Source organism: Diorhabda carinulata, chromosome 11 (assembly GCF_026250575.1).
Source record: "Diorhabda carinulata isolate Delta chromosome 11, icDioCari1.1, whole genome shotgun sequence".
NCBI classification, from domain to species: domain Eukaryota; kingdom Metazoa; phylum Arthropoda; class Insecta; order Coleoptera; family Chrysomelidae; genus Diorhabda; species Diorhabda carinulata.
This window is the reverse complement of record NC_079470.1, coordinates 2,908,446-2,923,259: the sequence shown is the minus strand read 5'-3', so window position 1 is coordinate 2,923,259 and position 14,814 is coordinate 2,908,446. Positions and strand designations below refer to the sequence as shown.

At 34.0% G+C, this 14,814-nt stretch overlaps 1 protein-coding gene across 2 annotated transcripts in view; it reads left to right on the top strand.

Moving 5' to 3' along the window:
• Positions 1-3,081: 3,081 nt before the first annotated feature.
• LOC130899429 (ATP-binding cassette sub-family C member 4-like) overlaps positions 3,082-14,814 on the top strand; it is a 55,202-nt gene continuing 43,469 nt past the window's right edge. Inside the window, exons 1-5 of one of the 2 annotated variants that reach the window (XM_057809357.1) lie at positions 3,082-3,375; positions 6,370-6,642; positions 10,506-10,742; positions 12,528-12,731; positions 13,349-13,575. In XM_057809357.1, coding sequence (XP_057665340.1) covers positions 6,566-6,642; positions 10,506-10,742; positions 12,528-12,731; positions 13,349-13,575 — 745 coding nt within the window. In that variant the 5' untranslated portion in view covers positions 3,082-3,375; positions 6,370-6,565. Of the gene's footprint in view, positions 3,376-6,369; positions 6,643-10,391; positions 10,743-12,527; positions 12,732-13,348; positions 13,576-14,814 lie in introns of those variants that run through there. The other variant, XM_057809358.1, reaches the window with a different exon arrangement.

The window sequence follows — 14,814 nt, the reverse complement described above, 5'->3', positions numbered from 1 at the left end:
AGGTAAAATTCTTATTTGTTATTAACGGAGATATGTATCGGTTGACGGTTAACTGATAGTGGTAGGTCAGATAGAACACCTTTTATGAGGGTCAGTTACCCCTAATTGCCACAAGTGTAAAAAAGTATAAATAGAAAGGTTACCTATCATAAAATATTGCTGGATTATGAGAACAATATTTTATATTATTTTGAAGTTAATACCATTAACTTCAAGATTTCCCTAATAAAAATATAATTTGTGTTCAGTTTTTAGCCAGTGACTTGCGTTTCAAGTGTGTTAGCTGTCTCGATTTTTTTGCTCACGAGTGTATATCATTTATATACAATTTATATTTAGTATTTTTTCGTTTATTGTGGCTACGAGAGTATGTGTTTTTCATTCATTTGTCCTTAATCTTATGTGGTAAATATATAGTTCTGGGAATCCCGATTACATTAAGACAATTGCATCATGTTTGTCCACAGAAAATAATTTGATTGCGTTATTGATGATATAATGGAAGACGTGTGATGTGGTTATTTTTTGTGATAAAAAATAAATAATCAACCTTGAAAATAAAATAGTAACACTGCTCGGCAATAGAATTCAATAATCGTAACTTTTGAAAAATTTCATACAATGTTTAAAAGGCAAATGGAATAGATGCTATATCAGTTATATTTCGAATTTATTGTGAAAATTAATGAATGGAATAGAATAAAGTTATATAATTAGGGAAAATCGCCACAATGCAATCAAAAATTTGATTAAATATGGAACGCCTAGAAGAACTATGAATTTCAATGCAATAGATGTTCAAACTTTTAATCGCGAATTTCATAGCAGCATTATGAATTCAAATAAAAATTTTCTTTTCACCCTATTCTATACATCAGGCGTTATCGTCCTAATTAAAAGTTTTATTCGTTCTTTTAAATCCGTGAAGTCGGATACAATTTGGCGGATGCGATGGTACAATCCCTGAAAGATCATTTAGATTATGTTTTGTATATACCTACAGCGACAATTTCTTTATATTGTTTTTATAACTTGTTCACATTATGTTATAACCAATTTTATAAAATCAATTTCTAAGAAGGCTTTTTAATTGTTCACGACAAATTTGAGATTCTAAACACATGATTAAAGTGTATATAAACGAGTCTCTCACAGCCGTAGTAATCAATACATGGTCTAATGTCGCCCGGAACTTATCGGAATAGTACATAAACCCTACGGTGAAGGTAAATAAATATAAGTGTTTAGTAATAAGTTAGTGCAGAGTTTAGTGAATAGTTGAGTTTTAGTGGATAGTTTAGTGTATCTTTTGTAAGTGTATGAATAATTTAAGTAGGTAAGAAACACCATATAGAAGTTGTTTGAATAAATAAGAAAAACGCTACAGTTCTATATACGTTATGGTCTTAATATCGCACTGCATATTTTGCTGGACATTACATTCATAAACATTGATGCTCCATCTTGCTAAACCATACAGCATTCCCTGGAACCTTGAGATATTCCTTAATCAGAATATGTCTCTGTCAAAGTTGGTATGACATAATTTGAAAATATTTCGTAATTAGTATCGCTATTCAAATTGCCCTCAATGAAAAAGGAACCAATAATATGATTTTCAATCATTCTTACCCAAGCATGTATTTTTTGAGGGTATTGCGGGTAGCGGTAATTTCGCCGATTAGAAGGACTATCAAGTGAAAGAGTGCACTCGTCAGAAAACATAACGTCTTCTAATTGGATGATGTTACTTTCCATTATGATCGTTATACGCTCACTAAAATAAGTTCTACTATGGAATTAATCATGCATTAACTCTGAGTAGGTATAATTTTGTACATAGGCATCTATCCAGTTCAATCTAGAGAGGAACTATCGCAAACAGGAGATCATCATCCTGTCCGATAGGCAAACAGTCATTAGTGCTTTAAGCTCCAATATCATAAAACCCAAAGTCGATTAGGATTGCCTAGAAAAATTAAACAAAATTGACAAGAAAAATAAATTTACACTACAATGGATTTTGGGATACACTGGAGTGAAAGAGAATAAAATAGCTGATAAGCTAGCTGAAGAGGGGCAGACAAGTCCCCAATAACACCACCATTGACGTCGTGGAATCTGTAAAATTCTTGGCGCTTATTGTGGACAATTCCTCGAAGTGGGATTTACATATTGCTGCCTTAACTAAAAAATTAAGCTCCTCTTGCTTTCTGATGACATCAGTTTCCAAAGAACTTAACTTATCCATCTCCTCAACAGTTTATTATGCCCTTATTGAGTCGCATCCGACATGCCCTTCCCTTCTGAGGTACGTGTGGTGCGACTCATTTTGAGGGAATCTTTCTAATTATAAATAAAAGCTGTTAGATATTTAGTTGGACTAAATAGCAGGGCTCACTGCCAAAAATTCTGACACTTCTTTCCTTATTCATCTTTGAATCCGTTTACCTAATTCGTCAGCACGCTTCTCCAATTTTAGAACGGTCATTGCACGGCTATCCACTTAGGAACGCGGATCACGACCTTTACTTACCTACTCCAAGTTAAGAATTAGTTAAGGGCTCAATATTTTACAATGCCAAAAAATGCACAATCACTTGCAATTCAAAATCAAATCGATATCACCTTTTATCGCATTCCCCAATAATTTGAGGGCATATTTACCTTCTACTCTGTAAACGACTTCTATTCTAATAATGACCTTTAATTCCGCTGTAAACTGGTTTAATTTTACTATGGATTTATATACTAATTATAACATATAATTATTACCTACGATTTTGTTACTCATTGTATTTTCCTTCCTTCCTGTATATTGAAATTTCATTTTATTCGTATCTTTATTTAGTTAATTCATGTTGGTATTTTAGTTTTTACAAACTTTTGTCTACAAATTGTAACAATTTTTTGACAATAAAGCATTTTTCTCTTCCTCTCTTTTCTTTCTACTTGTTGGTCAGTGTATACATTTAATGAAAGTTATGACGATAATATTTAACACAACTGAACATCACATACAATGGAAAAAACAAAACCAAAATTATTAAACCGGAAAAACGAACCCGATATCAATTATCTCAATTATGTCAGCAGTATTGTAATATTAGGGCGTTAACAGTGCATATATACTGACGAGTTAGTGGTTAATTGTTGAATTTCAATAAGGTGTATTGTGATTTGCTGCTTTGATCTTTGTCTTCGAAAAAGTTTAAACCGTAAAAGAAAATGCAAATTCAGATTCATTCAACATATACCTAGCTCGCGAAATACCTTTCCATTTTCGTTTATGTATATAAGTGTGTGTATTTCACTAATGTTTAAATTTAGAACGTTATTGTCTGTTTAAATTTATTTATTGGCAGTTTTTCGAAGGTAAAGTATATAAAAAGATTTCTTATCTCATTTAGTGTAACCTCACATTAATTGAGTATTATCTAGAAAAACATAAAGATCCAAAATAAGTCCAAGCAATATGTTGAAGTAATACCTTCTGGTGATTTCTTTATACTGCCTGTTGCGAAGCAATGAGGGTGGGTTTTTAATGTGTGAAAATCCCTCATTTCCTCGCAATTCCAGCAGCCGAGATGACTTTTGAAGATTTTCCGATCTTCCAATATACATAACTAAGATTTTAATATCTCTATCTATTAACAATTTTTTTTAAAAGGGATCTTCTTTTATCTTGTTAGTTGCCTATTTTTCCTGTGTGTGTTTCTGCACAGTTGTCCAGGATTTCATAATTTAACGTAAATCAAATGACTCTCTTCTTATTTTACAAATTTCTATGTTCACTCTTTCAATATACCGCATGCTGATGATGAGTTATTTCCTTGTGAAGATATAAATGAACTAGCAACTATTTTTGAAATTAATTGACAATCATTTTCGTGATATTTTTCATTCACCCGCCACGTTTTCACCCATTTTAATATAACAATAATAAGTTATTTGTTATTAAAAAATAAAGAATATTTTAGATTGACCTATAAAAATTTTATTCAATAGATTCTACTAATAATATTGGCGGTATTTGGAAATTGCAGTGATAATTTTATTGGAATTTGAACACAATTTTTTTATTTAATCATAATTATTATATCGCTCATTTACCACAGCTGTGTTCAAGGAAACTATCCTTTAAATTCATAATGCATCAATCGATTTCGAGTTGCAGATAGTGCGAAAGTGTGTTAAGATGTTGAATACAAAATAACTAGAGATAAGCGAGAAAGTGTTATTGTTTATCATATACCAGTTCTTGAAATCGTATTAAAAGCAAAAACGGTAAGTTTTGTCGGCATCTCTTCATTGTGTTGCTAATATAGGCATCTACTACACGTCATAAACCAGCTATAGTATTGTTAGTCATTTTGTGTGCATATAATAAATTATTTTTACTTTGGAAATGTGTCATGCTAAATCATTTGATGGCACTTGAATAGTATATAGGCTTAGAGTCGCTCTATTGCTTTCCTCCATCTATTTTTGTTCATGGCTGCTTCACGCCAGTTCTCTATTCCTATTCTTCATAAATCATGACCATCCTATCTCAGCTTGACCATACAGTACTTTGATCTCTGTGTTCGTTCTTCTTCTCCACTCGTTTTGCTCCCGCACTCCTCCGAAGATCCCCCTTAGTACCTTTCTCTCCCATATGTTTATTTTGTTTACCTTACAGCACCGTTGATTGTATAACTGTCTTGTAAATGCGTAACTTGGCGGCTATTGAAATATCTTTTGATCTTAATAGTCCTCCACCTTTGTGTCACATCAAATTCGACAACTGTGTTAAAAATTTATTTCTCAGATATAAGTTACGAGGAGGGCCGTTATTTTTGTATTCGTATTCATATACTTCATATACATATTCGTACTCATTATACGTATATTACCATGTTAATTGTGTTGAAACAAATAATTGAAATAATTCATGACTTGTTTTCCAAATAGTTCTTAACCGGAATAGTAACGTATTGACACGTGTCTGGTCACATATTCCGGACGTTTTCCGGCTACTGCTCTCTTCAAAAGGATTAATTGTGTTCGGTAGAGTTCTCCATTGATGGTTTCGGCCTGATTTAGCAGCTCATAATACAGCACACCCTTCTGATCCCACCAAATAGAGAGCATTACCTTCGCGCCATGTATATTCGCTTTGGCCTTTGAATTGGCTGGTTGGCCGGATTTCACATATGATTTTTTGCGCTTGAGGTCGTAATGGATCCATTTTTCAACACCAGTAACAATCCGATGCAAAAATAACTTCCTTCTGTGGCATTTCAGCAGCATTTCGGTTATGCAAAACCGCCTTCTGACGTCTCTCGGCTTTAGTTCATGTGGAGCCCAATTTCCTTGCTTTGAAATATATCCAACTGCTTTGAAATGTTTTGAAATGGCTACTTGAGTGACACCCAAAGGTTCTACGAGCTCTTCTTCAATCTTCATCGAGTAATGCTTCCACTTCTTCTTCTCAAACTTTCTTGGCCGCCCAGGACGTTTATCGTCTTCCAAGCCAAAATCACCACTTTTAAATCGTGCAAACCACTTTTGGCACGTTCGCTCAGCTAGAGCATGTTCTCCATAAACTTCCACCAAAATACGATGACTTTTGGCAGCATTTTTCTTCATATTAAAGTAATGAAGAAGAACTCCCCGCAAAAACACTTTTTCGGGAACAAAGTTCGACATATTTGAGTGAAAAAAAATTATTGTCGTTAACGCTTCAAATGAATGACATATCCTGAAAAGACGTACAATAACAGTAGCTTTCCAACGCAGGTTCTTAATATTGGAACGATGTAATATTATACAAGTTACGCCATTTCTTATCAAACCGCACGAATTAAGTTATAGACCCATACATTCAATATTGCACGAGAATTTGGTTGTCAAAAAGATTTGTTCGTTTTGGATACTGTATAATTTGACAATCGTTAAAAAAAACTCATATCGATTGATGCAGATAAATGTTGAAAAAATTCAATCACAGTGTTTCAAAAAACGTCTATTAGATTGTAACAGGCGACGAATCATGAATTAGTTCCTATGAACTAAACAACAATCGACTGTATGGGTCTTTCAAGACGTGCCAAATCAAAAGTTGTATGGTAATAACCTAAAAACGTTTATAATTTTAAATTAATAAACATCGTAATAAAATTAATTGTTCTCTTTCCTCCTATCACACTACAATTATTATACAAGAAATAACTTTATTATGCAATGCAATGTAGTTCTGCATTCAAAACATATGACAACACTGCAGAATAATTTCGCCCGAAGCACATTCTTTCGTTGGAAGAATTTAAATGCATACCTTTTGCCCATTAAAACGTTTTTCAGTTATACACAATACTTTTTTTTTAGAAGTCAAACCCCTCGTAGGCGACAGTATCGTAAGAATAAGTTGATTATTCGTTCCATCGAGATACCTATTCATAAGTGGATCACTATCGATAAGACTGATAATAGATAAATGGAAGTGGTACGTAGACAGAGTAAAAAGTAGCTAGTACCTGAGTCGATGTATTTCTACAAAGAACGGTACTTATAATTCGAAATAATGGACCCATCGAAACGTAATACCAAAGAAATTAACCCTAGGGTAACATCATCCGTTTTCCGTGTGCTGACGTTCTTGTAAGTAGTTTTTTATGGTACTATTCGTTAAAAACAATATTGCTCATCATGTTTTTCATAAAATATTAAATATTGAGTATTTAGGTAAATAAAGATTAGATAGCATTGCATTGAAAATTTTTTTCTCACTTATAACTTTAATATTCGAAGCCGTTGATCTTCAGATCTTTAAATTAGAGAATTAAACTATTTAGAGTGCAAACTCACTTATTTACACTTGTACTGATTAAATATACTATTTTAAATCTTCATAATATACGCCAAAAATACTTAAAATTATTTTGATCAATTTCACTTCAATTTCTTTATCCTCCACCGTTTCCATTCTAATTGCATAATCTCAAGGTAACTTTCTGATAATTCTGATAGCTCGATCTGGATATTCAAAATATTCATTATCATAATCTTTAGAGTAGGTTAAGTTACCATGGACAATCTCGATCTAAATTCTTCTTTTATAGCTTATTTTTAAGCATTTACAAACCAGTTTTCTTCTTCTTCTATTTCTAGCTCTGCTATTTTTCCCAGGGCAATATAACATCTCATCACTCAGCATTTGATGTCGTTCCTCCGTTAAGACATCGGGGCACCTGTAAAGCAGATTTTCGATCGTTTCTTTGCAATACTTGTCAGCTATCACTACCCATTTTTTTAGTCTTGTACCAACAGTACAATATACAGTGATCACTCCAATGGTCTTTTGGATGAAGGGTTTCGAGAATCTTCTTCCTTGATCCTTGGCAAAATCACTCTGGATTAACTCTGATTCCTGTTTCAATAGCATTTCATTTTTTGACAATTCCAACTGTAGTAGCATTGTTATCGTCTTTTCGGCATTCTTCCCCCTCGTTCCACCTTTTGTGAGCTTACTTGGTTTAGAGTTACCTTCTACTTCGTAGTGTCTAGATACCTAGCAGATCCCCACTCCAGACGAATCCAGGAGAGTGCCTCGAGGCAGCTCATTACCACTATTGTTTGTGTCGCTTTTAATGTCAAACAAGGCTATAGTTTAATTCGTCCTTAACAGTTTGATAGCCTTCTCTATTGCGTAGATTTCCAATTGAAGGATATTGCATCCAATTTTTAAACGATACGATTTTTAAATGTCATTTTCTTTCATTACCATTTATGATAGATAATACCATTATGATAATAGATCCTTTATTACTTCCCCCATTCCTTTGTTCGTAAATTTTTTGCCTACAAAAGTTATTCTGTTCCAAGGGAGCGCCTTTTGATGCTGCACCTTTTATGAAAAAATCTATAGGATGTAGGCTTGAGATCACTTTAGGCTTAGGATCGCTTCTAACGCTGATTGTGCAGTACCTTCTTTTTGATTATTTCTTTGTTCCTAGATTTCCACCATACTACTAAGCCATAAAATGTGATAGGCCTTCGTAGTTCCCTCGGAGACCTGAGGTTCACCGAGTTACCCTTTATTCACCACGATTTCAACTAGCTAATAACCCTCATATCATTTTCTCTCTTATAGCTTATTTTCAAAACAGAAAAAAGTTTTCTCTTTCTTCTACTTCTAATTCTGCTATTTTTCTGAGACAGTGATCACTCCAATTGTCTTCTGGATTGAGTATTTAGTGATTGGCGTTCGTGGTTTTCCCGGAGACTTGAGGTTCACTGAGTTACCCTTTATTTAACACGATTTCAACTAGCTAAACACCCTCGTATCTATTTCTCTTTTCTGGCTTATTTCTAAAACAGAAAAAAGTCTCCTTTGTCTTCTACTTCTAATTCTGCTATTTTTCTAAGACATTGATCACTCCAATTATCTTCTGGATTGAGTATTTTGTGATTGGCGTTCGTGGTTTTTCCGGAGACCTGAGGTTCACTTTATTTTCCACGATTTCAACAATCTAACCACCCTCGTATTTTTTTTTCTTTTCTGGCTTATTTTTAAAACAGAAAAAGTCTTATTTGTCTTCTACTTCTAATTCTGCTATTTTCCGAGGCAGTTATCACTCCAATTATCTTCTGGATTGAGTATTTGGTGATTGGCGTTCGTGGTTTTCTCAGAGACCTGAGGTTCACCGAGTTACCCTTTATTTTCCACGATTTCAACAATCTAACCACCCTGGTATCTTTTTTTCTTTTCAGGCTTATTTTTAAAACAGAAAAAGTCTTCTTTGTCTTCTACTTCTAATTCTGCTATTTTCCGAGGCAGTTATCACTCCAATTATCTTCTGGATTGAGTATTTGGTGATTGGCGTTCGTGGTTTTCTCAGAGACCTGAGGTTCACCGAGTTACCCTTTATTTTCCACAATTTCAACTATCTAACCACCCTCGTATCTTTTTCTCTTTTCTGGCTTATTTCTAAAACAGAAAAAAGTCTCCTTTGTCTTCTACTTCTAATTCTGCTATTTTTCTTAGACAGTGATCACTCCAATTATCTTCTCGTCTATCTTCTTGTCTATCGAATTAGTTCGGTCTTTTTAGAATTGACCTCAGTCCGTCATTTTCACCTACAAAGTGATATCTTCTAGTGCCTTTTTCATGATGTTGCTGATTGTTTGTCTCTACCAGATATCAATACAACTTATTCAGACTCTTTTTCTTCTGGGATTTATAGAATCTTATTAACCACAATTGGGGTGATATCACTGCTACTTGTGGCGTTCCTCCAGTAGTTCTTTTGCTAGTCGTGAATGACGTTTGACGTTGTTAAAGGCTTCTTCAATATTAAGGAAGGCCCTTCTACTTCCGATGATTTCTCAAGTTCTTAAATCCGTTTCTACAGTTCTATTTTCTTTCATATGTAATTCAGCCTCTCCATAGCTTTACATTGAAAAAGAGAGGCTTATGTGTCTAAAGTGTCATGGTGCTGTGCTATTTGGTTTATCTGCGTTATATAAAAGCAATACAAACCTCACTACTCTCAATTTTCTTGGAACGTAATCCAATTCTAAGCTTTGTTTGAAAATTACCTAAATATGATTCATTATATAACCTAGTGATTTTTTAAGCATAATTGGTATCACTTCACCTCAAAAGTATTACTTAAAAGGTTGTGATACCATCAAGGGGTGGCTAGTGTATAATCTATGCAGTACTGCAAAGCCGAGAAAATAATGTATTGTAAAAATTATAATTAAATCATCCAAATAATAATAATGGTAATATTTTTTATTCTCTATCACTTCTTTAAGAGAAACTTTTTAATACTTCATAGAAGCCTTTCAATACCTTCAATATAGCTCAGTACAGTCTACTTACCCTCGGATTCACGCTGTATTATTATTCATCTGAGATACATGAATATCTATAGCGCAATCTTTCCAGTCCGCTAAATTCAATCCAGCGTGACATTGGGTAGATGCCGAGTAAATAGGTTTTTTCGAGACTTTCCGAACTCTCTAGTCTTTTAAGACGAATAGTAGGGATAGACCCTGCATCTTCTTCTGTTTGAAACTACTTTCGATATTGGACTCACAAGGTAAAACACGAGTAGTTAGGTCTAACTATATTTAATTGCCATGCCGCAACATTAGAGGAAGCTCCTTCGCGTGGATTGTCTTTTACTGATTCACAATTCGTTCTGAGAAATATTTCGGCCATTCAAACGTACTTAGCATTCATACATTAATTCACAATTCACAATTAGTGAAAAAATTCCGGGCTTTCATCAGATTTTACTAGAAAATTGTGAGTCACTTATGACACCAATAAAAAATTTGCTCTACGCACATAACATAAATTGAACATGCTTTCAACTTGAAGTAAAACTGAATTTTAGAGCATCTTTGTTAAGCAGAATGTGAACTAGGTGACGCAGTGCTGCCATTTACCGAGTTAAGTGAAATTTTATTTTTGCTTTGTTCATGAATCAACTGAATAATATTAATTTTAGATACAATCTACCCCTATTTAAAAAGAGTCGAAAAAAAGATCTTGATGACAGTGACGTATATGAAATACCTGATTGGTTAGCTTCAGAAAAACTAGGAAACGAACTGGAAGATGCTTGGATGATTCAAAAGAAACAGAAGAACGAAAAGCCTTCTTTAATTTTTGCCTTAATTAGTTGTTTCGGGAAACGTTTCATATTTTTAGGATTTATACAACTAGCGGTGAAGACAACTTTAGTGTAAGTATATACAATAAGTCACTATTTTTTTTATCAAAAAGTCAACTATACAATCTAAGAAAACAGCTGATCTCTGTCAATATGTCGGTCGTGGGGTAAACAATCGTCTTTATCCTATGTAACCATGTTGGTTTTTAATTTTTTTTTTTCGGTTTCTTCGTATTATTTTTTTCGTTTCATAGCATTAAGAAAACTTCGTAGGTAGTTTTTAGATCTGTTCCAGTGAAATTAGTACAGCGGAAACTGTATTTTTGTTTTTAGTTAGTAAGTAACTGTTAAAGCAGTTAGTTTTTTTTTTGGAAATGTCCACTGTTGCATTTAAGTTTATCAAGTACTAGCAAATCCCGCGAAATTTGTTCCACTTTAGAAGCAATTACGGTGCAGATTTTGGATTTTATCAAGCTCAATGAACTTAATAAAACTAAGTATTTCAATTATTCCTTTTTGGCCAGGTATTTTGGTACACTCTTCATTGAAGAGCTTGGTGACATTTTTTTGTTCAATTATCAAGCGCAGTAGCAACTAAGTTAGATGGTCTTCCGACCCGTCAACATGCCATATATATTTAACTACGGGAAGACCATGGATTTTCTGGATTTAGACCACAAACTTCCAAAGATTAGCCATGTGATTTGTTAATTGCTATGGGAAATATAAGACGAATCGGAAATTGGAGTCGTTTAAACTCAAACGGTTGGGATCATCGAGATCCTCAGAACGAAAACCTTTTCACCTCGACTTTTCCTTTGACTATCATCACGCAAATTAGATTGTTCATCAATCTACTAAACACCAAACCTTTGGATATAAATTATGCGCTGGTGAACCAGGCACATCCAAATGAATAAATACCTTGATTTTCAGATCAAATACTCGTTCTTCGATAATGTCTGCCCCAAATTAGGTCATATAAAGCAATGATTGCAATGGCTTATGTTGCGGAGTTATTGATGGTTATTTCTCTTTTAGCACAATCCTGGGGTTTCTCCGGAAAATTTCGATGCTCTGCAATACTCGCAAACTACGTATCGGCCCAATGCGAGCGCAGTAATCAGTACTGCAATAGTGCTGTTTCCAATATACTTGCTTTTCAGATTATACTCTCCAATTACCTACTCTAAGCACAACACTGCATAGTTTAAAAAAAGCAACAAAGCCATGTGTGGCACAAACTTCCCATTTTTAAAATGGGCATTTGCTGATTTTGACAATTCGTTAATTATGATTATCATTTATTTATAAATGTCTGGAATAATCCATGATTTCCGTTAAATGAGTATACATAAGGTCTATAGCATCTATTCTTCTCAATTGACGGACTATGAGCCAAATATCAATATTGATCTGAGTATTTTTTTCAAAAACTTCCAGCCTGCTTTCGCGAATAATTTTCTCTTGGTATTACTATTGCTAATTATTTTCCATATTCCCTTATTTATTTTACCTTGTATGCCTGTTTACACGTTTCTGTTCTGCCCTGTTGCAGCTTTTTTTGCTGACTATAGAAACAATTCATCAGTGAATGCTACTTGTGATATTTCTACTATGTTCAAGTGTATTGTTCTTTCTATAATTTTTGACTTTTTGCAGTTTATTGTTTAATAATCTCATCTATGTAAGTGATAAAGTCTGCCTAACCTGTGGTCGTAGTCATTCTGTTGATTGCGATATTTCCTACTTCATATTCAGATTTTCTCAGCTTTGACGCCATTTTCCTATAATCCCTTCAAACATTCGTTGATTTATACAGTAACTAGCTTTTAAAAATTCGTTTTTTTGTTCCAGTTTTATCCAACCGAAAGCCTTGAGCAAAGTAGTAGCGTACTTTGCACCAAACCAAACTAAAGTAACGAACACTGACCTCTACTTGTACGCATTCCTAGTCATAACCTTAAACATATTTAGTGTGACTTATAACCACAATTACCAGCAATTCACTTCAGAGGTAGCTATAAGGATCCGTACAGCAGTTGTAGCTCTTATCTACAGGTAATTTACTTCATCACATTTTCATATTTGTTCTTCATCATCACCTTCATCCCTCTTCATTAAAGAGCCTTCACGCACTTTCTATCAATTGTCAAATCTTCAACAAGTTGCCTATAAATTTCAAATGGACATTTTAATTTCATTTAAGAAGCGATTAACTGAACGTGCCTCACAGATAATGAAATTATCGATTGACATGGACTAAGTGGAATGGGAAAGATCGTGTTCGTGAAGGTGATTGTCTTGAGTGCTTAGTGGAATACACTACACTAACTCTCTTCACACATAACCTAAACAATTCACTCATATTATATCTCAAATGAAACGGTTTGATTTACTCATTGTTCTTAGAACGAATAAAAGCTCTTAGAACTGAAAATATGAAAGAAGAAACCTACAAAAACGGCCAAAAGAGTCATGTTTGAGTATAACTTGAAGAGGGCGTAAATTGAGGACTGTGAATGCTTGATGACAAATCTAGGCATAAATACCGTGCAGTCAAAAAAATGAAGGAAATTGGCAGGCTAGAACGGCCGGACGTACTGCCATTAGATTTTTATAATTTTTCTAATATATAGATATCCATGAGTTGGAAGTACTACTATAATTACTTTCAGGAAGGCAGTAAAATTGGGACCGAACGCTTGGAACTACGTAAGTGCTGGAAAAATTGTAACCCTAATAACTAAAGACGTATTTGCATTTGATAATGCCATAAATTTCATTAACGATATGTGGATTGGTGTAATACAAACGGCAATAATCACTTTCATAATATTTGCTCGAATTGAATGGTCTGTATTCGGTGGAATAGGATTTTATTTACTAACTGTACCTATACAACGTAAGTAGTTCGCTTTTATCATTTTCGTACACGGTTTAATAGATTGAGCTCCGGTGGGGTCCATATAGTACAGGATCCCATCGCTTGATCTTGCAGGTATCTGTTTTTTTTGTGATAAAATTAATTTTGAAGGAATCTTGAGGATGTATGGAATGGAATAAGGATAAGTTGCGTGGAAAAATTAGCCGCAAATACCTGAAATAAATTTTAATGTCATTAATATACTAATATGACTTGCAGCTATATGTTTTTCGCTCAATATTACAGTTAATGCAAAATTAAAGTTTTATATACATTGAACATGAAAATCCATGGTTGCCAGCTGCACAATGGCCGCAAACAGAGGTTGCCATGATTTTTGTGAACGCTCCAGGTAAGTGGAAGCGGAACAGAGAAGATGCACGTATTGTTACGTGCTGTTAACAATAGTATAAAATTGTGTGATTTAATTTTTATTATTTTTTCACTTATTATGTATTAAACATAAATTTTTGGGCATAATGAAATGAAACTAAGAAATGCCTAACTGCACATAAGCTGTATAAGTGTCGTAGCTGCCATGCTTTGTCCTTATTCATCGCACATAACAATGCGTGCATCTTCTCTCTTGCGCTTCTACTTACCTGGAGCGAGAGTCGCTCACAAAAATCATGACAACCTCTGTTTGCGCCAATTTTGGATTTTCATGTTCAATGTATATGAAATTTTGCATAAAATTTAAAAAAAAAATCGGTGAATGCACCTAATTAACAATAATATACCTGTTTACACCTGGCAAACCTAATGCTGCGGCCGCCTGAGGGCTGGCAACCATTTTTATTTTGATTTGTGACATTTTCTTCCAAATGCTGTAAGATTGACTGAAAAAACATTTAGCTGCAAATCATATTAGTATATTAATGACATTAAAATCAATTACAGGTAATTGCGGCTAATTTTTATAAGGCAACCTATCCTTAATCCACTCCATACATCCTCAATATTCCTTTAAAATCAATTTCATCAAAAAACAGATACCTGCAAGATCAAGCGGTGGGATCTTAGACTAATAGGTCCTCAAATGAACTTTCCCCACAGCCCAGAGCGGTCCTATGAACCGCATGAGGTATTTTATTCCAAACCTCTTCCACGGCCCTAGAGACCGTATTTGAGTGTTTGGTTGGACCGTTCAACTCCATTCTAAAACAAAAAAATCTTTCTCATATTTTTTTTTGTTCTACTCAACATAATTCAAATAAT